This window comes from Haliotis rubra, unplaced genomic scaffold, assembly GCF_003918875.1.
Source record: "Haliotis rubra isolate DU_JTF1 unplaced genomic scaffold, ASM391887v1 Scf119, whole genome shotgun sequence".
NCBI lineage: Eukaryota > Metazoa > Mollusca > Gastropoda > Lepetellida > Haliotidae > Haliotis > Haliotis rubra.
The window spans coordinates 1876176-1902982 of record NW_025765103.1 but is presented as its reverse complement, the minus strand read 5'-3'; the positions used below and the strand labels follow the sequence as shown (position 1 = coordinate 1902982).

Sequence of the window (26807 nt, the reverse complement as noted above, 5' to 3'; positions counted from 1 at the left end):
GATTTGGAAACGGCTCTCAGGACACCCAAAACTTAAAAAGTTTCGCTCCTGAGAGAACAGCGCTGGATATGTACGAAGTATGTCACCCCCATTGTAGACAGCTTTCAATTTTCTGTAAAACGGACTACAGGGGACGTCATGCTCAAGAAAAATCGATTGTCTGATATTTTATAACTGACAGCGGAAGGAAGGTATATAGTTCCTCCTGACAAACACGCACTGCCATGTTGAATATTTCCGCGGTTTGACAGGCAGGAATAATTTTTAGTACGCGTTCGAGAAACAGGTTTAGCGCTCATCGCGATGCAGAATGGGATCGTCCTAGGGTACGATTCTGTACATTTACTTTGGCTAGGGTACCTTTCTGTATAGAAAGGTACCTGGGGTACATTTCTGTAGTACCTGTGCCGACAACGACCCCTTCAGCGTCACAGACACATCTCGGAGTTTTCAGAATTGAACGTAGAGACCCGACAGCCTCAGTTCCTTGTATAGCGGCTCAGTTCCTTGTATAGCGGCCTGTTCGTGCAACAACATTGTCAAGATCAGTCAATTTTAACAAATCACACAAAGTACTAGTTTCATTGGCGGATCGGGGGTGGGGGGTTTGAAGTCCCGTTTGTTCCCAATGCATTATTTTATGGGGGCTTGAGGCAATCAGCCGACGTGTGTCTACCTGAGTTGCCTCCCTTATTAAACATTCTCCTCAAATGGCCACAGTTGACTGGTTGCACGTCGGAATTGGGGGACCAAGGCAAGCAAATTCCTATGATTACCATTGATGCATGTTCACCCCGACGCTCCACCCACAACCTACCCATGCACCCATAACGCCACATTGCACAGACTCGCTTTGGAGAGGTTTCTCTGGCTTTTGTCTCAGAGTGCGTTAACGCCCCTTTCAGTGGCAATATGAGAATGGGCTGTTTCCAGACTTTCTCCCACAAACACCAAGGCCACGTATCTAGACAACTAAATGGTTGTCGTCAAAGTTCACATGAATAATGGTTAGTAAAGAATTGTCAGATTAAAACATGCTTGAAATTTTAAGGCAAACTTTTAAGGCCTCTTCCGGTACGAAACTGTTCAATATTATAGTGCCGTGGTATATACAATATAATGTATGATATATGTTTGTTCGACTGAAGATATAGAAAAACTGTGCAAGGCGGCAGCTAAAGTACTGTCGGAAATAGAAAAAATGTTGTTTTTTCACATTTATATCTACAATTTATGTAGTTATTATGCGAAAGTGTGAAATATCTGTTAAACTAAGTTCGGCCTAACTACAATCTCAGTGGCAGGGAGATAGGAAACGTAAAAAGGACTTTACTGATGAGAGATTAGTGCAGAAATGAGCAATGCGGGTTTTTTAAGTCCAAAGCGAATTATTTGGAACAGACCATGGTTTCATGCAAATTAGAGTGCGATGATATTGCATTACAAAGGACACTTTTTAAATACCCATTTTGAAATTAGACTTACCTTCATTATAAACGATAGCTGACGTAAAAAATGATAACTTTAATACTGAAACTATTAAGGATGTAGCTACCATGGAGTCTCACTATCACTATAAAATCAAACAGATAGGAGGGGTCGTCTCAATAGCGAAACCAGGATGGGTGACGAAGACGGTTGTTGGGATCGGGCTGGGGGATAGAGATATCAGCTAAGATAAGAATGATAATCCTTTGGGAGAATTAAACTGGGGAAGTAAACGGCTTGTCATAACAATTTACAAATAATATCCAGTCCTGTCGGTCTTCGGGTGGACATGCAACCTATATATTTTGAGACATTTAATACGATGGCTGATTTCAGCTTTTCTATGGGTATCATACTCTTTTACATCTCTCAACATAAACTTTATGAAAGAAAGACACGTGAGATGTTAATCAATAGATGAGACATATTCAGCGCTCAAGAAAAAGCATAGAATATCTTTGAGATGACCCCTTGTGCCTGTAGGCAGCACATGCACTTCATGCCAGGTGAGTCGACGGGCCGTCGTCATACCAGGCTGAACGACCTAATTGTCTGATCTATTGTTTTCAGCAGCTATTCGTAGTTTTGAGCGATTTTACGAGTAGCCTAAGCATGCTTTTCTGGATATCCTGTTACGCATCCCACTGAACGCCCAGTTAGGCCGATGTGGGTTATTTCGACATATGCTATTTGCAATTGTGTCAATTTTAAGGATACAGAGTAACAGCCTAAGAACAGTGTTTTGTCCGACAGTACTTTATTTACAATGATGCCATGGTCTTGGTTATTCGCGAGCAGCTCCAGTCATCGTCGTCAAGATGAGTCTGGTCCAGACCAGGCGTATGGCAAGCCAATTTTTTTATGTAAGCCCGATAGCAAAGCTTTATATTAAGATAGTAGTGAGGGCTTGCCCAACCTTTTTAGCAACAATCATGTGTAAGCCAGGCTATTTTCACACTGGTAGCTACGCCCCTGCAGACAAGCAATTACCCAGCTGTAGAAATGTGACGAACTGAACTCGTTTTCCATCCATAACCATCCGCTATTTTGACCATCGGATCCCCAGTGTTCTCGTTTCTTACATCTATGTCTTTCAAGGCAGCCACCAAGGTATGTTGTTTCTCGGCTTTGTCTCCGTTACTGGTTGTGGCCATAACCACTATTGATACGGCGAAAAACAATATTACTCTTTTCCGAAGACCGTCTGAAAACGGCACAGCGAGTAACTCCAAACGTCTCGAACAAAAACACAACAGCATGAACCATGTTTAAAGGAAAACTACTTCTCGGTGTGGTGGCCTTTGGCGTCCTGGGTGTCGTTGTACAAAACAACCTTAGCGCTACGACAGTGGTAATGGGAGGTACGATCACCTTAGTCCTAAGACCCTGATATCCGTCTGACGAAGACAGGTGGTCAGTCTTTTACAGACCGCCATCATCTAGCTGGACTAATTGTGAGCGATACATTCCACGACAAACAGACAAGTCCTTGTTATGTTGCTACGTGTGGGACTGGCCAGCAACAGGGTCGTCACTGAACCGTTAGACCGATCTACATCTGGGCCTAGATTTTCGAAGCTGTCTTAGCGCAAAGATAGTCGTAAGTGTCATACATTAACATTAACTTACGACTATCTTAGCTCTAAGAAGCTTTGAAAATCAAGGCCCTGCTGTTTAGTTTAATAAAGAATCAAGTTGTAAGACTGTAGTCAACCTCGTTCGTAGTGCCGATTGGCCACTTTGTGCGCAGCGTCACCACTGAACAGGTTTAAGGGTTAAAAGAAGGCCTGTTATTCTCGCTGGCGGTATGATGTTAAATACTAAAAATCCATGTTAAAACCATGAGATGGTATCTCGGTAAGTTAGCACTTTGAAACCCCCATACGTCCGGACGGGCACAAGACTAGCCACACAGACTGACCCCCACACAGGTTCAAGTAGGTATAAGTGCAATAATTGCCTACAGGGAGCTAACCCAATTCCACATCAACTCGCCACGTAAATTGATTTACAATACAAATGAACCTAATCGCCTAAAATATATCAAGGCAATGAAAAAGCACTGGCGTCATCACATCGACCCTAGAATCCTGGAACCTCAACGTTTATGTGAGTAGAATGCCCCGGAACCTCTCAACCAAACCCCTGAATATTGACGCCAATAAGTTTTCCCAAACATGACAAGAACCGACGTCTTCCTATTGAGACAGGAACGGTGTAAGTTACAGATCCATACAAAAAATCAGTGCTAAGGCGTCACGTTCCCTTGAGTTTGCTTTTTAGTAAGTACTTTGAGTCAGTAATCATTATTACCACGCTCAGTGCGTGCTCCAGTTTCTTCTCATTGGCACAGATCGAAATCCATGAGCTCCGTGAATCATCAAGCCCTATGTGAGGCGTGGTGGTGAGGAAAATAATGGTGGTAATCTGCCCCGAAAGTCATGGACCACACACTAAATTGCTGGCGTGTTTGTTTCAGCAGTTAGATATTTTTGTATAAAGGGGCCACTTAGAAAATGAAATGTAATCTGACGGAAAATGTGATGTAGCATGTTTGTAACCTCATTAGTCTTCAACTGTTGACGTTCAATTGCAACCAATTCTAGGACTGTCCAGATCTCGTTATTATTCATTGTATCACAACATCCTCGACTGCAAGAGGATATTACATATCTTGTTCGATTCCCCAAATTGTCTTAAGGTATATGTATGTACGGTTTTGCATTGATAGATCAGATCAGATTTAGGAATGTCCTACTGGACGCCATGCGGCCTATTGTGAGAGGCGACTGATAGCGCAGGTCAGGTTCGCTGCCTTGATTGATGCATCTGATGGTACTGATGCTCACGGTGTCAGTGACTGGATGTTCTGGCATACACTCTATTATGTACAGACCGCCGTCATATAGCCGACATATTGATGAGTGCGTCGTTAAACAACAAACAAGCAAACAGATGACGTCACAACACCTCCAACCCAGGCCTATGGGTTACAGGTAGTGTCGCACCAACCTCCACTACCAAATCTCTATGTTACACATAATAACACATATTATATTCAGTAGTTAACCTTTTGTAAACTGTTTAACACTATTTACTCATGGTGACTGAGAAGTACACAGCCGGGGGATTACGAAGGACTTTGTGTACCGCTAACAGTGTACGTATAGCAAGCTTATATTTGAACCAAATATCCTCGGAACCATGCAACATATTTCTGCAGGATTCAAATGGACATAGGTATTCTCAGTTATACAAACGAGTTTGTGTCATCGTAAGTATCTAAAATCACCCATGCAGACAGTGTTTGCCCTTAACCCTGAAAAGCTGCCGGCACTAACGACCCAGAACCATAAAAAGTTGTGGGTCCTGATCAGAATGTGTAGGCCCTGTATTTTAATATGGAAATAATGCTCTTAGTTATTGGGGATGAAAAGGCTGTCGGCTATAAGGACCTGCAGAAAACAAAAGCTGTTGGTCCGAGTGGTTAATTTCGAGCGCTGCATGCAGACATGGTTTCACGTTATGATGGCGTTCATTTACCAATGTCAGAAGACGGAAGGGTTCAACAGGGGAAGAGAATGTCAGGGTCAAGAAGACTTTCAACTGTCATGATATATTCACATCACACTTCTGGCCAAGGAGAAACAGTGTGTGTATGATTTAAGCTCATCGACGCATGACCTCCGTACCAAAGCAATCTAGAGATTAGCGTCCTGGACCGGTGCTAACTTGTTTCCAAGATCAACAGTAACTGAGGCGTTGAGTAGCAAGCTCACTGTAGACTGATACGTTAAGTGAAAGGCTTTCTGTAGATACGGATAGATATCGAGGAGCTGCATCATTATCCATTGCTCGTTACAAGAACGTCTTTAATACACATGAATGATAGTATCGCAACATCCCATTTTTTTCAGTAGGGTCTATGTATTACCATTACGCATAGCAAAGGAACTCATCCAAACCTCACTTTACTTACTGCCATTACTTTGCTGATGTTTTCTGACCAATCGGCTGATAGTCGATGAATGACAACCTACATCTCCTGCAATAGCCCTCAATGGTATACCGCATACCAATAATTTTCCATCTTTGAACAGAGTCAGTTGCTTATCAACAACAAAATCAATTGCTTTTCCAAGTTAACGAGATGTAATTTAACGGTTCACAGAAACTTGATATTCGGGTTAATGGCGGGTAAAAGTATTGTGCAGTTAAAGCTCGCTTTTTAGTTTCAAGTCGGTGATCAACTCGTATCTCTGAAGATTTTCTCTACAAAAGCTGACTCCTGATTAGCTGAAGCACGAAAGCGCTATGACTTGACATTCACAAAGGCATGAGGGGGAAATGATTGTATTTTTGACACCTGATGACATGGTGGATGTGACTAGAAGGGGATTTTCTACGTTCGCATGAGGATCCCTTGAAGTGGAAACCCAGGGCGAGGTGTTTCCTCGCAGAGAATTATTTGTGTGGGTGTTTCTGCGATGTCTTCAATATAGGGTTAATTTTAGTCTCAAGATAATGGATTTGACGTTTTGTGAAGACTATATATTGGTATTTTCAAAAAGGAGTCGCATACACACATGTCTATAGCCCGTTACATACTGAGAAAGTGTAATCCCAAATACAACAGGCGTTACGTTACTTACTTCCATCATTTGACTTTGAATAGTCTCAACTTCCTGATTTCGTTCGAATCTTTTTCCTGTAAAATTGTTGATAAGACTCCTTAATTGTGACTGAAACACTTCAATCCACAGGTAGGTGGATCGGTAGTTACAACCGTCTGTGAATAGTTTATCTGGCCTTACGGGCAAAATAACATTTCCGACTGTAGTTTAGGCAAGCAGGTAAGTCGAAGGCAGACGTTAGATTCATCGCCTCGCAGGGTGGATACGAACGAAAAAACGGCTCGAATCAACAAGTGTGCATAATCAAGCTCCTCACAGTATCAAGCGGTATGAATGTTAACGACAAAGGGAGGTCACTCTAACTTAAGCGCTGAAATTTCACCGGGGCCGTCGACGAGATCGGACGTACGTGCCGCTCTGCTTTTAGGGCTTGCAGGATTTGATATTTATTGGTATGTTTGGTTTATATTGGCTAAGGTAAGTCATTGTAAGAATAGTTAGTGTCAAATATCGGCGTATTTTGCTATGTTTGTGTAATACATTCTTTCGCAAGGACACTATGAGGCCTCTGTTTTTTCGCAGTGTCGCCTCGAGTAGTTTAGTTCATATGAATAAACACGTATTCCAGACAAGGCCTACATAGAGTTTATACGGCGAGTGCATTTTCTTTGACGCACCTTTCCGCAAGAAATTTGAGCGGAACAGTTTTAGACAAAAACAAGAATGAAGACTCAACCTATCGACTAATGCATGTGCATGCATTACTAAAACAAACAATCGTCTTCAAAACGAGACACTTACCTCCACTAAAAACGACTCACTTTATTACTAAATGACCTGAAACATAAAGACCCCACCAACATTCCACCATTTGTCGACCATTTTGGTTATGGTGATTAGCAGTGGTATCAAAAAAGGAATCGTATCAAACGGACCGTGATTACATGACGCTCTGAAGCCTGAGGAAGGGGGACGAACTTTTAGCAGTTTCTATTTGTTCCTAAATACGTTTTAATGCGTTTCCACTTTTTATTCAACCGCTAATTACCATAACAGTATTGCCGACAAATGGTAGAAAGTAGGTGGGGTCTCTATGTTTCAGGGTCCCGATCCACAAAACGTTCGTAGCGCTACGACATTTGCATGTCTATGATAAACAATAGAGTTACGACAGGTCGTAACGTTACGAACGCTTTGTGGATCGGGGCCCAGGTCATTTAAGTAATAAAATGAGTAGTTTTCAGAAGAGGTAAGTGTTTCGTTTTGAAGATAAATGAAAGTTTTATCAATCCATGCACATGTATTAGTCGATAGGTTGAGTTTCTACCCTCGTTTATGCCTGAATCCATAGTGCCTCTCTGCCTAGTGAAGTGCGTCAAAGAACTTGAATTCGCCGGCTAGACGTCGAGCACACCTTGGTATAGTGCAAAGTCGTCTAGTTATATGCTGACTACGAGTAGTTATGACATCTCAGATTGGTCAAAGTAATATTTCGATGTGGAAAGCGACGCTGATGGGGACGAGGATGATGATATTCATTCTGCCTCATTTGAGGAAACCTCGAGAGATTTCCGGGAGATACGAGTCGATGATATCCAAACGTTGGAAGCAAAAACAAGAGTGCCAGTCACATCTGTTGTCATAGTAACTTCTGTTGTCATATTCACTTCTGTTGACACGGGACTAAATTTCCAATTGCTATGGCCCGAGATATAATTGAAAAAACCACCAAAACATTGGCGATGTACAGCACATGAAAAAACTGGAAAAGTTAGATTTGGTGATTCTCTGCAGGACGGCTGAAAAACTTGCACTGAATGTAGCTTAAAAATCTGTGACGTTTGTGTTTAAGAGTTCGGTCCTGAATAGTCTTATAGTGAATCTGAGGATATTATTTCCTATGTTGACACAGATGTGAATGTGGTAGCTGAGCAACTAAAGGGTCAACAGGTAAAACATGCCCAACGACTTATGCGTGGAAATGAAAAGGAGATACCATTTTCAAACCCCCACTCACTTGACCATGTCAAGATGTATCATCAATCCTTTGACGTGAGTCTGACTCCAAGCAGCTATTAGATGTTACAAGTGTCAGACGGTGTAGAAATAGTAATCCTGTATGCGGTATATAAAACACTATTAAAAAATATATCCAAATGTCGTAATTGTGGAAGTAACCACAGTAGGGACCGCAGACCAATTTTTAAATATACTCATGCCAATAATGGTTGTCACCCCCCTCCCCACCCCAACCCCCCACACACCCTCTTCAATTAAAATTTTTTGAAGGGGGTGACAACCATTATTGGCATGAGTATATAAGAGATATTTTTTTGCCTATTTTTTTAGGTCTAGTAACCACTGAGAAGTAAAGAAATGATGTTACTTTTACAAAAATGTGTGTGCTTTAGCCCACAGAGGTCCCCAAAGCGGAACCGCTGACGTCACCCATTTTCGCATTTTTGAAAACAAGTTTGGCCACTCAACTGCTCCACGGAAATGTAAGTTTTCATGGAAAAAACTGTTCCAGTCTGTTTAGCAGATGTTGTTGCATATATCCCCAAAGTTTCCTTTAAAAATATTCATAATCATTTTAACTACTGGTATGTGTCTGCATGGAAATATCGTTGTGAGACAAAAACAGAGACAATATTTGCTTTTTGCCGACGATGTGATCCTTATGTCAAGTACTGTTATTGGCCTTCAGAGACAAATTGATACACTTTCATCTTATTCAGATAACTGGCGACTTGATGTTAATCTTGAAAAGACCAAAATTGTTGTTTTCCTTAAGGGTGGTCCAACGGCAGCTACAGAAAAGTGGTACTTTAAATGTGAACGTATGACTGTTGTTAACGAATATAAATATCTAGGGATACTGTTTACACATACACTAAATCTGAATAAATCCATTATTAATTTGGCAATTAGAGGGAAAAGGGCCCTACTTCAATTGCTCTCTGCTATACCAAAGTTGGGGGTTGTTGGTCCCAATATATTTTTCAAATTGTTTGATTCCCAAGTACAGCCTATTCTTCTTTATGGGTCTGAAATTTGGGGCAATAAGGAATTTTATGCCATTGAAAAGGTTCACCTTCTTGCATGTAAAAGGTTTTTAAATGTTGGGATGTCTACCCCTAATAATATGGTGTACGGTGAATGTGGGAGATTTCCTTTGTACATAATTTCTTACTCTCGCTGTTTAAAGTACTGGTGTAAAGTAATAAATATGCCAGAACATCGTCTGCCCAAAAACCTACAATATGATTGTCCATCTTGATAATATTGGTAAAAATACTTGGGCAACCCGTATTTGTAATCTTTTGTTTAGATACGGCTTTGGATTTGTTTGGCTATCCCAAACCCTGGGCGACGTTAATGCATTTATCAAACTCTTTCGTACCAGGGCTATCGATATCTTTAAACAAGACTGGCATTCATCTTTATATGAAAGTTCAAGATATGATTGTTATCGTGAGTTTAAATCTTTACTTGAACCTGAGTCGTATCTATACAACTTACGTAGTAAAAAGCTTCGTAATGTTTTCATACGCCTGAGACTTGGCCTAAATGATTTATATATCAATCAAGGAAGATATTCATCTATTATAAAATCACAAAGGTTCTGTCCATTTTGTAATACTGTAGAGAATGAATTACACTTTCTATTTCTTTGTCCTGCATATAGTGATTTAAGGCAACTGTATTTTCCACAATGGCTACAATCAAATATTAATGCTACAAAACTGTATTCAATACTTTCATGTAAAGCATCCCTATTACAATATAAGGTAGCTCTATTTTTTTATCACGCGCTTATATTGAGAAGAGATTCAATGTAACGTGTGTGTCGCATGTTGTATATGTTGTACATATTATACATATTTATTTTGTATATGGGCCTCTGGCCTTCATGCAATAAACTGATTGATTGACTGTGCCAGGATCACCCGAACCCTCTCTGCTGCATTTTCATCTTTAATCTGTAATACATAATATTCGGATAATAACAGTAGGTCTTCAAGACTTTCGTCTGAAGACCTAATGAGTTCATTTATATGGCGCCAACTCCATACACTATGTGTATGGTCATAGCGCTACAAATATACTACAATATTATCTCTGTCAATGGGACATAAACACAAGGCAGTAGATTTTAGTCCAGGTATGACTGTCGGAAGATATATGATTTTAGCTGAGACTTGAAAAGCGAGAGTGTTTTGAGTTCTTTGAGTTCTGTTGAGAGTTTGTTCATAGAACTGCAGCATTATAATTGAAAGATCTTCGGACAAATCGTTTCAAGCTAGTCTTTGGAATGTGAAAGAGGTGCTGGTCTGCAGAACGAAGGACTCTGGACGGTTTATACACTTGTGTGAGTTCGACAAGATATGATGGGGCTGATCCATGGTAACATTGGTATGCCAATACCAATAGCTTGAACTGCACACGTGCCTGTACAGGGAGCCAATGTAAATTGATGAGCACAGGTGTTATGTGCGCGGATTTCTTTGTCCTGGACACAATCCTTGCCGCCATGTTCTGTATCCTCTGTAGTCTGGAGAACTGTTCCTGTGAGATGTTAACCAACAGACTATTACAGTAGTCCAGTTTAGATAGGACTAGGCTTCTGACCAGCATGTGAGCGGCGTTAGTGGTCAGGAGATGTCTGATACTGCCAATATTTCTCAAGTGAAAATGCAGATCATGCTAACATGATGCTCCATTGAGAGGTCACTGTCGAGAAGGTTCCTGACACAGTCTGATACCTGGACATGAGAATCTCCAACACATATTGTTGATATATTTGCTGTCTTCCTGTTCTTACAAGTCCCGACTAACATGGCTTCTGTTTTATCAGTGTTGAGTTTCAGCATGTTAACATCCATCCAACACTGAATCTTGTTTGTGCAAATCTTAATCTGATCAACTGCAGACTGAGAATCCTTTGGAAAGAATGCTTTCATCAACTGAGTATCATCAGCATAACTGTGATGGCCCACATTCATGATAGAGGATTAGATTTCCAAAGACAGATGTGTATAACATGAATAAAATAGGCCCAAAGACAGATCCTTGCGGCACTCCAAACTTGAGAAGTGACTTACTTGAGCTCGCATTCTGGACAGCAACAGCTTGGTATCGGCTGTATGGGTATGATGTAAACCATTGCAGGGCTACTCCATCAACCCCAATCACTTGATTCAGAGTATTCAGTAAATATCACAGTATTGAAAACTTCCAATATATAGAGGCGATAACTGGTTTCGAAACTTTAACCCTTCGCTCTCGAACTTGGCGGTTTTATCCATTAGGCTACGAAGGATCGCTGTGAAGAATGAGATTGTTTGTCAGTATGAAACGTGTGTTCCTCACAGGACGGGTAGTGCGGGAAGCGCACGTGCAGGACACACGTGCATTGCGCGTGCAAGGCAAGGTGTTGGCTGCCCGTCGCATCCCAGTTGAAACCGGCTGTTCCATCATTTGCGTGCTGTCCCATCAATGTTGTTCTGCTCGGGGCGTATTGTTGTCGATCGTTATATATTATTTTAAAAGATATTTTACGCAAAAACGGTTGATAAGTCGGGGAAACCACTCCTACTCGGGTTTACTAGAGATTGTGAACCCTGAGAGTCTGGAACATCCCTCCTCTCAGGGTTCACGGGTCCTCGGGATGTTCCCGACTCTCAGGGTTCACAATCTCTAGTAAACCCGAGTAGGAGTGGTTTCTTCTGTACATATACCAGGTTCTGCTAGAGCTGTTATTCGGGATCTTTATCTTGGTGCTCAGGATCCTTACCCAAGACATGGAGACATGCCTTAAAATGACCCATCGCTTCTTGCATCATATAGACCAGTAGTAACTTATCGCATGAACTATCATCTTGAACGAAATGAGCTTCTTAACCAAATCCAGTCATGATTCAGATGCGTACGCTCATGTTTTGATCAGTATGTTCGTCTGGAAACTGAAACACAAAGTTATATCTTGTGTCTTTCTGTATATCGAAAAGGCTCATGGCGTAATTTGGAGGCCAAGTTTGCTTTTCAAATTGTGGAATTAGAGGTAACCTTTTTTAAGTGGAATTGTTTTGTAACCTTTTTTCTTTTCTTTTTTTTGGTTGTTTTTTGTTGTTTTTTTGGTTGTTGTTTCTATGTTGGAGGTTTTTTTGCGGGTTTTCTTTTGTTGGGAGGGGTTGTGTGTGGTCAATTTCAGTTTGTCTTAAGAGTCTATCCAAACCTGCTTAAATAAAATCAGTACTTGGTGTTATAAATGCGGGTTTAAGATATCCCAGTCACAAGACGTAAAATCACCTATATTATGAATCTTACCCTCGGCACCATAAATTGGAACCAGTGTCAGTGTTCAAACGTCTCGGTGTTTATTTTGATCACAGATTAACATGGTCACACCATACAACGCATTTGTGTAACATGTTACAAGATCATCAATCTATTGAAATGTATTTCATAAACTAAGTCTTTACAATTGTAATCCAGTGTATCCTCCTTCTCCGCCTGTCACACCCCATCGTTTCTGCTAGGGCCTTGGTAGAGTTTTGAGCTCAATTTAATTGTGAATAAGATGGACCAAACATAATTTGAGTAGTAATCCAATCCTTTTGACGCATCCAAAGAACCATCTAATGATCGCACTGCTGGGGTCTGTTGGATACCCGATTTCTCCATCGCTATGGTGTTCAGCTACCCTTGTTTCAGTTTTGCAGCTGAACCTTTGTCCATTTTGCACTCCCTGAGACATGGACATGAAGCAATTATCGTTACATTGCAGCAATTAAAGCTGTAGAAGCTGGTGTAAATGGATGCAGTAAGGACTTTATTTGTCAGATATTAAAATTGGATACATTTCCAAACACGAAGTACATTGCATACGATACTGTTTGGGTTCCAGTACCTGTTGGAAAACATGGGAATGAGACACGCAGATGATTTGGACAAATCTGGATTACATTATACTGAAGCTGATTTATTAGATCCAAGCCCTAAAGATTTTGAGACTGTTTTATTGAAATCTATTTGTTGGCAACAAGTGTGGGATGTTGCCACTACCAACCAGTTTATGTACAGTTTGTGCGTAAGAAGGCATAATGTAAACCCATGTCGCCTTTAAACTATACAACCACCAGCACCTAAACGTTTCACCTAAGGCACCACTCAAAATTCAACATGTTAACCACTCATCAAATATACCCTTACAATATACAATATATACTGCCTTACAGTGTATACTGCCACATAACGATAGCATACTCAACGGCAACACAGAATAGGTAATAAATATTTTATGTTTTAATTTTTAATTTTTAATTCTCCAGTATTCTGCACCTAAGATGGCATCGTCTTTCCAGTCATCTTTTCAAGAAGATGTGCAGATCATCACCACTGAGATGCACACTGCAGGAGAACCCTTGAGGATCATCACCTCGGGATTTCCACAACTCAAAGGGGCAACCATTCTGGACAAGAGGAGGTATCTTAAGGAACACTTTGACCATTATCGTAAACTTTTGATGTTTGAACCAAGAGGTCATTTTGACATGTACGGGGTCCTTCTGGTGACCCCGGACGTGGAGGGAGCAGACATTGGAGCAATCTTCATGCACAACGAAGGCTACAGCACCATGTGTGGCCATGCCGTCATTGCATTGGGGAGATATGCAATTGACCATGGTTTCGTGAAGAACCCCACCAGTCCGGAAACTAGGGTGGGAATACAGTGTCCCTGTGGACTAGTGGAGGCTTTTGTGGAGTACCAGCCCGGGGGATCGGGCTGTGACACGGGGAGAACCGGGGCGGTCAGATTCAAGAGCGTGCCATCGTTCCTATTTGCCGCAGGTATAATTGCAATGTGACTGTAGGCTAACACTCAGTCTTTGAAAACATATACATGTATATTGATAGAAACAACATAACCATTTATATTTAAATGGAGCCACAGTGAGATAGGAGATTCAGAACCTGAGGAAACCTAGACTTACTTCATTTATTGCTTTTGTACAGGCGGAAGAGAAAACACGCGGTTAGGGGACTGTGAGACAGACTAGTATGAGTGACAAGGTCTCGTCAACTGCTTTTGATCTTCTTGATAAAAAGTGGGGTTGTTTTGAGGGCTTTGACTTATTTTTAAATACGCAGAACTAGATGCAATAAAGTTTACACCCAAAGCATTCGCTGGATGTAGTGAATGTAGAAGCATATTGTTTGGATCCTCTTTTGTAGAAAAATTTGTGTCTTAAAGGAATAACTGAAAAATGTCCTATTGTTAACCAAACTCATTGGACCATAAGAGACGAATTTGGGAAACTTGTTTCCATAACAGAAATATAATGGTTCTAATTATTTACGTACAGAGGTTGTCGCTTTCGGGTTTTTTCGAGGTAAAGAAGTCACATAGGCTGGTCTGAATAAGGTTCGCTAGTCCCAAGCCTCGATGCTTATTGGCTAACACCTCACGCGATCACAGTGAAGGGGCCAATTGTAATAAGACTCAAAACTGACTTTAAATAAAAGAGTGAAACTACCATAGCATTTCAATACATAAACCATGTCCAACTTATTATACTTCTCCTCAGATTAAATAGTCCTTTACCAGGTCTCAAAGTTGACGTGCCTGGGTACTCCATGCAGACTGTTGATGTTAGCTATGGGGGCGCTTTCTACGCCTTCGTCACTGACAGTAACGTCGGCGTCACCTTGAAGTCATCACCAATGCAAGCTGTGATAGAAGCAGCTCATGCTGTATCTGGTATGTGGACGGTTTATCTTATAAACTGTTTGATTCAAAGAATTTAAGCTGAGAACCAAATCACAGAGTAACAGGCACCATCTACTAACAGCTTTCAGTTTGATACGGTCATGGATCAAACCACCGACGTTCCGCTCTCCATAGCGACGTCAAATCTACTAGAAAACAGAGGCCATTAATGAATGGATTTTTTAAACTTTTTAAAAATCAACCAATACTCTCCACACAGAAGCAGTGAAGTCGACGTTGTCAATCTCCCATCCCGACAGTGATGACCTGGCGTTCTTGTACGGCACCATCATCACTGACGGCAAAGATGCCTTGCCAACAAAGCTACTGCCAACGTGTGCGTCTTCGCTGACAGACAGGTAAGCTGTGATCGAGTTAATTTATAGCTTTACTTTTAGCCTATAGGTACAGTCGTATCGGGCTGGGCTGTCATCGGGACTTGGGGAAGACCAACCAATGGGATGAAAGTGTCGAATTCCAACTGCATTTAATGTAAGTTAGCTATTTAGGTAATGGGAACCTGTGGAGTCGTTGTCATAGATCGGTGATGTTTACCACATTGGTGAATATACACGGGCACGTAAACTCAGTTGCAAGGTTGGATCTATTGCCTTGTGGTGTTGGTCCTAATGTACTTCACTGCATAAACAGAAACCACTAACTAGCTTGTTGACCCTAAGAACTGATAGACGTTTGTTCAGTGGGTCGCTCCGACCAAATTAGTACTGGTCTGTTGGGAAATGACATTTTATTCCAGACACACTGGATGGTGCCAGTTCTTGGTTTCAATATGCCTCCGAGTTGAAGCTGTATTGGTTTGACGATATATAATATAATATATATAATACTACTCAGAGTTTGCTTTGTGGATCACCACCATAAATGGTAATAAGTCAAATTGTGTGCATCTGTTAAAATAGCGAGAAAAGGATAGACGTGCCACTGAGACAATGGTCTCCTGCTGGAAAAATACAACATGACACGGTGAGGAGATGCATTATCGTCCATGAGGATCATGTCCGATCTGATTACCCTTGCATACAGTACAGCGTACACATTGAAGTGTCGTCCCTGTAGCATACAGTACAGCGTACACATTGAAGTATCGTCCCTGTAGCACATCATGTCCAAATGTATGACATGGAAGTAGGTTCAAGTTCTAATGATCCCATTCTAAATCATGATATGTCCCCGCCGTAGTGGTCACGTTCTGTGATTTTGGAATCGCGTGTGCTAGTGTGTCTTATCCAAATGTGTCTGACTGAGAGTATTGGTCAGTAGAATACGAATGCATGCCCCCTGGAACTGGAAACCGGCCTCACAACTAGCCATAAACATTAAGGTTGGCTTTAACCTGGCATTCCACGGTTATTTCAGAGTCTTGTGGCAGTAATGATGTGATGAGGTCTTGCTGCAGCCTGGATCAGGCTGTTTTCCCACAGTGTGCTGGAACCTGTCAAACACCTGCATGTCACTGCCAATCTGGTTTTGATTCCATGTCCTGCTGAGCAGACTTTGGCTGGCACTAAGGACATTTGCAAGGTGGCACTAATACATAGTAGCAAATGTGCTTGCTCTCTGGTCATGATGGGCTACGATTCTGTAACAATACATACAAACACAGGTTTGCACTGAAGTATTCTGAAAGGGATTCCTTGAACTGTATAAAAAGATAATTACACTGTGAAGGATTTTCTGATTTACTGCTGCTATAAATATTGTTAGCGTCTAAACCAACACTTAATTTCTTTCACCCCAGGTTGACCGTTCTCCGTGTGGGTCAGGTGTCACTGCACGAATTGCTCTCCAGTACTTCAAAGGTCACATTGGTCCAGGTCAGAGTCGCACCTTTGAGAGCGGGGCCACAGGTAGTGTCTTTACAGGGAAGGCTGTACAGGAAGTGACCTGTGGGGAATTCAAGGCTGTTGTGGTGGAAGTTGGTGGAAAAGCTTACTACACAGGATCCAACACATTCACCTTGGAGAGAGAGGACAGACTTGGCCACGGCTTCCTGGTGCTGTAGGACACTATGGGTTTAGTGTGCTTATACAGGAGACAGTATCAATAAATGAAACACCCGATGACTCCATGATGTTCAGTACTGCATAAGGAGCTGAGGAGTTGTATTTTAGCAGAAACCATTCTGTGATGGTTCATTAATAGTAGGTGTCTACTAATTGTAAATACACTGAATTATTTTGTTTGTCCATGTCACATTTCATTGTATAACAAAATGTTTAAAAGCAAAGTAACAGAGACAGGAAAGCTTTCAACCCTTTATTCAAAAGACAATAAAAACAATATCAGACTTGTTAATAATTTGGAGTACCAAACACCACAATACCTATCCATGGTAAACATTGATGGAATGGGAGGCAGAGACAAAACGACTGTGAGGTAAGGAGAGATTCAAGCACCTGTCCTTGGGATGGATGGTTGATGCTTGCTGGCATTTCTAGCATCATTGTCGACACAGCTACAAAATTACCTTGCAGCAATTACACATCATCTATCATGTTTAAATTACAGAAGATAACTTATTTGCTGCTTACGTAAAAGATACAGTTGAAAATGATTTACATTCAGAGACATTGTCCACAAAAAGAGTAATGGTTAAGTCAGCTTCCTTCCTTAATATGTCTTTTGGCATTATCCTATTGTACAGATATTGCATTTCTCAGAAACTGCAACATTTGTGGAAATTTCAGATTTTTCTACTTCATTAAAAATAAGCAATATATAAAGAAACCTGGATTAAATAATCTTCTGTGCCGACAACTGCAATTTGAGTCTTCAGACTTACAACCCCCAAAACAATGACAGATAGTGTTCACTTAAGAATGCCTTTACTCGGCATTCAATTTTGTTAAAGCTGAAAATGGCTCTTTCAGTGACATTCAAAAACTTGTTAAATTAATCTTAACAAACATAGTACGAGATATATCATGAATATGTTTAACCCTAACATAAACCCATAATATAATAATAATTTTTATGTCAAGTTTGCTACTACTGAAAAGGAGATGCTGGGGTGATGATGTTGTCAGTAAATTACTCCATAATCTCATTTTTCCTTGCTTTCAATAAAAGAATGTTTGTAATTTACAGTTAATTACCACATCCATCAAAATACCTCAAAGAGAGAGATGGGTTGCAATTTATATTATGAATGCTATAACTGACAATACATAAACTCTACAGAAAAAATCAATTCTAACAATCTATGTATTCTCGATAGCTAGAATATATTTCTTCTTGTGCAGAAAACAGTTTATAAAATTTGTGCTCAGTTGATAAGCATACATATTTGTTCATAACAATACATAGTTTTCATTGGCTTGTCATCAATCCATCATTACATTATCACATTAAAGAGCAACAATAACAAAGGTCCCAGTGGGTCTCTATAGTATCACATATTTCTACATGTCTGCCTTAAGAAGAAAAACAAGTTTGATTTCATCCGCCTACATCTAATTTCAGCAATGTAAGCAGAAAGAAATGCTGTACATGACGGCATTTAACAGAATGCATGAGAAATGTTTTTCAGATGCAATCTGCAGTAATGCAGTTTCACTTTAAGTAAATAACACCAGCTGACAACAAGAAGAAATACTGGTTTGCCTTATTGCTTCAGACCCATAAGACAAAGACACGTGAAACATACCCACCAGTGCACTAACCTTTCTAGGCCTATTGTATCTGTCAGAATGTAAACAATTCACTCATGGTTCTTTGTCAAAGTATATAGCATATTTGCATAGATTGAATTTTTACAATATAATTTATCAAGTTAAAAGTGAGAAATTAAATTTTGATTTAAGCAATTTTATGTGAACATATTTAAAGTGCTGTGTGGCCACACCAGTTGAGTTTGTGAACAGAATGATGGCTCAGTGAAAACAGGTGAGGTATTTCACTTTAATCCATACAGCTAAAGTTTGTCCAACAATTTAATTAAACAAAACAAGTGAATTGTGTGAACCCCAACTGGTATTGTGCAAGAAGTAGGTGACAGTGAAAGTAGTGTAATTTCTATATCATAGTTTTATGTATAAATTACTTAAGTACTTACGAAGATTCTGTTAATACTGAGGCACAACAAGATACTTTTCTACCATGTCTTTTAAAGCTGAATCACATAGCTAAATAACAACTTGCATCTCTGTTAAGATGAAAACCCTTTTGAAAATGTTTTTCTAACATTTGTTAAATGGAATAAGTATTTTAACAAACTTTACCCTGAAAAAATAATTGATCAAATGAACACCTGAAGAATGGTTGATAATATCCTTATGGTATCTTATATCCCAATTCATGTTGCAATTTGTGAGCATAACCATGATTCCTACAATATAATCCACCATGACAATACTCACAAACTATGTTACATATGTACAAAAACAATTTCACTGTAAAGGACTCAAAGAAGACGAAGAAGACTTAAAGGGCACAAATTCACATTGTTGCATTTGAATACATAACAAGTGTTCATAACAATCTTTTCTGAGACAGAAATATTTACTATGGGTGGTCTATGTAACATATGTACAATTGAGGCGTAAAATGCAAACAAAATTCCATCTATGAAAGTTTTCTCGTCATTCTAAAGCCACACTAAGTCAATTTGCTGAATATGTGAAGAGATGAGTAAGCCCTTTAGAAAGTCTGTTGCTTTCATGTAGCTTAACAATACCCTGAAATGACACTTCACAACTGTTTACCTACTGTGAGTATCCAGAGTTCGCTGCAGCTGTATGTGTTGCCATAGTAAAGCACAGTTCATAATGCTGGAGAAGAATAATGTAAAATCGTAACATCATTGTTGATAAGAAGTATTTTGGTCTGAAGAACAAGCCTTAGCCGTACACATATTTATGTGATCCAAAATGACATTCTCCTGAAACATTCACTAAGAATTCCTACCAAAATGTATATAAATAAACCTGGATTAAATAATCTTCTGTGCCGACAACTGCAATTTGAGTCTTCAGACTTACAACCCCCAAAACAATGACAGATAGCGTTCACTTAAGAATGCCTTTACTCGGCATTCAATTTTGTTAAAGCTGAAAATGGCTCTTTCAGTGACATTCAAAAACTTGTTAAATTAATCTTAACAAACATAGTACGAGATATATCATGAATATGTTTAACCCTAACATAAACCCATAATATAATAATAATTTTTATGTCAAGTTTGCTACTACTGAAAAGGAGATGCTGGGGTGATGATGTTGTCAGTAAATTACTCCATAATCTCATCTTTCCTTGCTTTCAATAAAAGAATGTTTGTAATTTACAGTTAATTACCACATCCATCAAAATACCTCGAAGAGAGAGATGGGTTGCAATTTATATTATGAATGCTATAACTGACAATACATAAACTCTACAGAAAAAAATCAATTCTAACAATCTATGTATTCTCGATAGCTAGAATATATTTCTTCTTGTGCAGAAAACAGTTTATAAAATTTGTGCTCAGTTGATAAGCATACATATTTGTTCATAACAATACATAGTTTTCATTGGCTTGTCATCAATCCATCATTACATTATCACATTAAAGAGCAACAATAACAAAGGTCCCAGTGGGTCTCTATAGTATCACATATTTCTACATGTCTGCCTTAAGAAGAAAAACAAGTTTGATTTCATCCGCCTACATCTAATTTCAGCAATGTAAGCAGAAAGAAATGCTGTACATGATGGCATTTAACAGAATGCATGAGAAATGTTTTTCAGATGCAATCTGCAGTAATGCAGTTTCACTTTAAGTAAATAACACCAGCTGACAACAAGAAGAAATACTGGTTTGCCTTATTGCTTCAGACCCATAAGACAAAGACACGTGAAACATACCCACCAGTGCACTAACCTTTCTAGGCCTATTGTATCTGTCAGAATGTAAACAATTCACTCATGGTTCTTTGTCAAAGTATATAGCATATTTGCATAGATTGAATTTTTACAATATAATTTATCAAGTTAAAAGTGAGAAATTAAATTTTGATTTAAGCAATTTTATGTGAACATATTTAAAGTGCTGTGTGGCCACACCAGTTGAGTTTGTGAACAGAATGATGGCTCAGTGAAAACAGGTGAGGTATTTCACTTTAATCCATACAGCTAAAGTTTGTCCAACAATTTAATTAAACAAAACAAGTGAATTGTGTGAACCCCAACTGGTATTGTGCAAGAAGTAGGTGACAGTGAAAGTAGTGTAATTTCTATATCATAGTTTTATGTATAAATTACTTAAGTACTTACGAAGATTCTGTTAATACTGAGGCACAACAAGATACTTTTCTACCATGTCTTTTTAAAGCTGAATCACATAGCTAAATAACAACTTGCATCTCTGTTAAGATGAAAACCCTTTTTGAAAATGTTTTCTCTAACATTTGTTAAATGGAATAAGTATTTTAACAAACTTTACCCTGAAAAAATAATTGATCAAATGAACACCTGAAGAATGGTTGATAATATCCTTATGGTATCTTATATCCCAATTCATGTTGCAATTTGTGAGCATAACCATGATTCCTACAATATAATCCACCATGACAATACTCACAAACTATGTTACATATGTACAAAAACAATTTCACTGTAAAGGACTCAAAGAAGACGAAGAAGACTTAAAGGGCACAAATTCACATTGTTGCATTTGAATACATAACAAGTGTTCATAACAATCTTTTCTGAGACAGAAATATTTACTATGGGTGGTCTATGTAACATATGTACAATTGAGGCGTAAAATGCAAACAAAATTCCATCTATGAAAGTTTTCTCGTCATTCTAAAGCCACACTAAGTCAATTTGCTGAATATGTGAAGAGATGAGTAAGCCCTTTAGAAAGTCTGTTGCTTTCATGTAGCTTAACAATACCCTGAAATGACACTTCACAACTGTTTACCTACTGTGAGTATCCAGTGTTCGCTGCAGCTGTATGTGTTGCCATAGTAAAGCACAGTTCATAATGCTGGAGAAGAATAATGTAAAATCGTAACATCATTGTTGATAAGAAGTATTTTGGTCTGAAGAACAAGCCTTAGCCGTACATATATTTGCGTGATCCAAAAATGACATTCTCCTGAAACATTCACTAAGAATTCCTACCAAAATGTATAAATAAATGCAAAGATAAAATCATGGTGTGAAACAGAAGGAATTTCCAATAGATATGTCATTTCTTCTTTATATCCTTACCCTCTCCATATTACTGTTATCCCACTTCTTTATATCCTTACCCTCTCCATATTACTGTTATCCCACTTCTTTATATCCTTACCCTCTCCATATTACTGTTATCCCACTTCTTTATATCCTTACCCTCTCCATATTACTGTTATCCCACTTCTTTATATCCTTACCCTCTCCATATTACTGTTATCCCACTTCTTTATATCCTTACCCTCTCCATATTACTGTTATCTTTATATCCATATTACTGTTATCCCACTTCTTTATATCCTTACCCTCTCCATATTACTGTTATCCCACTTCTTTATATCCTTACCCTCTCCATATTACTGTTATCCCACTTACCCTCTCCATATTACTGTTATCCCACTTATCCAGTACATTGCAGAGACCTTCCTCACTTCCTTCCCCAGAATCCAAACAGACATTTAACAGATTAAGACCTTGTACATGACGAGCAAACTGAGATCATTGACAAATGGATTAGAATCACTACATGGATATCAAGTACAAAATGTTTACATGGTTAAAATGATCCCCATAACTTATTTTCAGAGTAAAAAGAACATATAAAATGAGTAAGTATGTTGAAAGAAGAAACTAAATTACCCAATCTTATCCCACTTCTTGTAAACAAAGTATTCACATCTATAATAATGTATACCTTTCCTAAATATATCCAGTCGAAAAGCAATGAATAATCAAACTAAATATTTCTAAAGATAAACAAATCAAAATAGAATTCAATGACCTTGGTACATCAATTTTGAAATCTAAAACAGACCATTTACTCTGGTGTAATTCAACAATTTCTCAAAAGTTATGTCCTGTTAAGTTTTTGACTAAGAAATGATGATGATGCAGAGAAACACTTTGTAGGATGTCTATTGAAGGTGAGAATACACACATTGATTTAAGGAGAATACTTTATTTGATCTGAAACATTCCAACATTTTCTTGCTCCCTGGAAACTAAGATTTGATAGCTATACAATCTATAGCACTATCTCTTCATGTTCCACTGCAAATACCAAGTGGTAATTATAGAAATACTGATAATAGACCAGCAAATTCTGCAAGAGGGAAAAATTTAACCCTGGGATGGATAAACCCTAACAAATGCATGCTAATTTGAGAACACTATACATTCTCATGAAAATACTTTGACAAACAAAACACTCCCAACAAAAATCTAATTGTAATAAGGTTCAGTGGACTGCCATGAATACTTAAGATCCCTGTAGTGTTAAATCAAAAACATCAAAAAGTGAAAATATCTGAAAGATACCATTAAAATAGGAGACAAACAAACATAAAATTTACAAAAAATATTTTGAAAATACAATTGAAACATCAAACTGAGCTTTATTGTTGTGAAAAGGTAGCCCTTCATTATGTGTAGTAAAGGGATAAAAGGGCAGACAACTCCCCAAGCATTTTACAAAGAAGATGGCACGATCTAAGGGGAAATAACTATGTATCGTCCTTGGTTACTGAGGTAGGGAATGTGCACAGGGAGCTACTGCAAACAATCAAAATGGTTGGAAACTAAACTACATTATTTCATAAATGTAATGATTGAATAAAACAGAATTGAGGGTTGTGAAGCTTCATAAAAAGATCTGTAAAACGAAAACAATGGACTTAAATGAGACATTTTCCGAGTTATGGGTAAACGAGATAAACAGGAAGTGGTGTTGGGTTTGTACCATTACCACCGATCAAGTGAACTTATTTACAACTATAAACATCACAGTCTTTTGTGTGGAGCTCAGTGCTTTCTCAGCACTTGAAAATCGAGGCCTCACTATACTTTGTACGTGAGAAGCCAAACAAGGAAGGTAGAAGTGATAATTAAACATCCTCAGGCAATCACACAATTTCAAACAAACTATGGGGAAAATAACAATGTTTGGACAAATCACATCCTACCATCAAATTGGAAAGATTCATACAATAACATTAAATGGGTTAAAAATCTTAAAATGAAGTATTTTTTATCATGTTTCTGTACATTCGTCTAAAATGTGAGAATTGTGAAAAAAATGAAATACGTCCATGTGTACTTTCATGGGCAATGTGTTTTAATATGGACAATTGTACAACTTCAAAATGGGATATGAGCTTGGAATTAATAATGGACGTGAAACAATGTGATCTTAAATTGGAAGGACTAAATTCTCTTTTTGCACATTTTGCATTTTATATTAATATGGGAACTAGTACAGGCATGGTACCACCTATAAATATCACTGTCAATACAGGGTAAATAGATAAATAGTTGTATAAATACTTGGAAACAAAAGTAAAAAATATGCTTCACATATAAATAGAAACAAAAATTGGATAGGATTGCACTCATTAGGGAACCACAATGTATATATGGCTTCGTGTACTGCAGTAGGTGGTTTCTCACTTTACACTCCTCCATCACCTTGTATACTATGGTCAAATGCAGTAAAGGCAGTGACACATCAAACAGGTAACAGCTGTCTTTCATAAAAGTCATGTGGTGTCGATATGTAGGCCACCTTCCACAGCTGAGGTAATGTAAAGGGAGATAACCCACCTAGCTGAATCTTGTTCATCGTGATGGGACTCTAGAATAATGTAAAACCACTTTTTTGCAAATGGTGTACCGTACATAAATATAGATCTATGTACAGATAAATCTACGGCTCTAAAACATTTGTTCTTTCAGAATCACCACTCAGCTCTGTTAGCACAAAGGAATTGTTCCCTCGGCTTGACATGGAAACTCTTGCCCTGTCTATGCAATTCTTGATCCACACATTCTTCATTCAGGACAAGTTACCCTCTTTCCCTGATGCCATATTGTCATCACCAGTCAGTTCCCTTGGCGATGTCAAATATGCAATTCAGTGATGTTCAGGTTAGCTTCCACTCTTTCCCTTCTCGGTACTGGAGCACACAGAGATCTGTGTTTCACTTTGAGAGGACAACACTCCAGCCTGCGCTCACATGCGAATCACTGAAGACATTAACAATTTTCGGGACATCCAACATGATCATTCAGTGCTGCCACCAATACAGTTTTCAGACCTGTCAACTCAAAATTTTCATGCAGGAATGAAAAAGAATTCCTTGTTTCTAACAGAACAATTCACAGAAGGTCATTCATTCATCTTTTACCATATATACTTTGGTCTCTTTAGTCCTTGAGAAATTGAAACCACCTCTGAACCTAAAATCTTTCATTTTCCGAACTCCATGAACGACTGATTGACAGGCCTTGTTCCTTGAGATCATGTGATCTAAGGCAGCCAACCATGACAAGCACTCTCCAGTCACATGAATTATATTCAGTCGCTTGGCTCAGCCACCATCTTAGGGGCAAGGAGTCTGTCAGGACATATGGATTCATAGGGGACTTAGAAGTTAGGGATGTAGCAGTAGGCAACAAATGATGATATAAGAAGATAGATCAGCCATAGAGATACGAGAAAGATAGCTGTTGGATATTTGAATTTCGCTGGGCCCGCCAAGTTCTCCTCCAACAAATGGTTGTCTTCTCACAACCAGGACGACTATAGCAACAACTGCCAGGCAGCAGAATACGGTGACTGAGACTGCAAGGGAGCCGGGATCTACCTTGAAAACTTCTCCTTTTATCGCCCAGTAAACAGCTGCTATTGTCCATGCAATTCCGATACCAAGAAATACGTTAACAGCATTACTTCCGGTCACGTTGCCCACAGAAGAATCAGCATATTTGTCATTGACAGCTGCAACTTTGCTAGCAAATGTATCTGGAATATGGAAACCATAATTAGTGTACTCATAGTAAAATGATGATTGGTTCTTTCAAAATCTCTAACCTTTCTCTGTTGATATAACATATGAGGAGTTTACTTCATAATTGAATAAATCTTGATATTTGATATCTGTCTTTTTAAATGCTGTACATCAAATCATGATATTAAATGTACATCAAGGAGAGAAGATAAGCCATAAGTCCACCAGCCAAAACTCAAAGATGAGAGTTCACAACAACATCCAAATACCAAATCTTGTACTTCAACAAGAACTGAGTATTCCTTAAAGCAAATTTAATTTATTTTTGCAGGCCAGTAAAATTTCCAATCCTTGCTAAGATACAAGAAGCAAACAAACAAAGACATTTTTTCACAGGTATCTTGATGGTATCTCAGTGGGCCAGCACTTTAACTACATGTTAGCCCAACCCTAACCAGCACACTTACACACTCTTACATGATCATAACCGCTTTCCCAGACATGTGGTTTGCTTCATCAAATACAATTATTATACATGGTGATTGAAACATAATCGATATCTTACCAGGTACACTAGTGCCAAGAGCAACAAATGAGATAGCAGTCACAGAGTCCTTTAGACCCACAGTGCAGCCGAAACTGGAGGCCAGATCTCCAATGATAGCAGTCAGAAATCCAATGACAAGGATGGACACAAGGAAACATGCCCAACCTCCCCAGTAATCTGAAACAAAATAGCAATGTACACATGAGTAAAAATAAATAAATCAAGATTCATTAAAAAGCTGGCTTCCTAGTGGGTGTTCTTGATAATAAAACATCCCGTACACTGCAGCCCATGCACGGTGACTGAATAAGGGATGGACCACCTGCTGCTGTGTGGTCCATGTTAAACCTACTTGATGTGGTTTGCTTGATCCAAACAAGACTAATCTCTATATGGTG

At 38.9% G+C, this 26807-nt stretch overlaps 2 protein-coding genes and 1 long non-coding RNA gene across 3 annotated transcripts in view; 1 reads left to right on the top strand and 2 right to left on the bottom strand.

Moving 5' to 3' along the window:
- Positions 1-8468: 8468 nt before the first annotated feature.
- Positions 8469-17206, top strand: LOC124260739 (trans-L-3-hydroxyproline dehydratase-like). Its single transcript, XM_046695056.1, is given in 6 exon segments — positions 8469-8623; positions 13457-13976; positions 14734-14886; positions 15116-15205; positions 15208-15254; positions 16655-17206. Coding segments are annotated over 5 exon segments (1059 nt in total). The 5' UTR covers positions 8469-8623; positions 13457-13471; the 3' UTR covers positions 16919-17206.
- LOC124260751 lies at positions 17159-22324 on the bottom strand. The gene is made up of 2 exons (XR_006894158.1): positions 19842-22324; positions 17159-17644 (listed from the first exon to the last, which is right to left on the bottom strand). It is a non-coding gene; the product is annotated as an uncharacterized LOC124260751 (long non-coding RNA).
- A 123-nt stretch (positions 22325-22447) lies between these two features.
- The window catches only part of LOC124260729 (sodium/calcium exchanger 3-like), a 109811-nt gene continuing 105451 nt past the window's right edge, over positions 22448-26807 (bottom strand). Inside the window, 3 exon segments of the mRNA XM_046695047.1 lie at positions 22448-25570; positions 25572-25876; positions 26428-26586. Coding sequence (XP_046551003.1) covers positions 25499-25570; positions 25572-25876; positions 26428-26586 — 536 coding nt within the window. The 3' untranslated portion in view covers positions 22448-25498.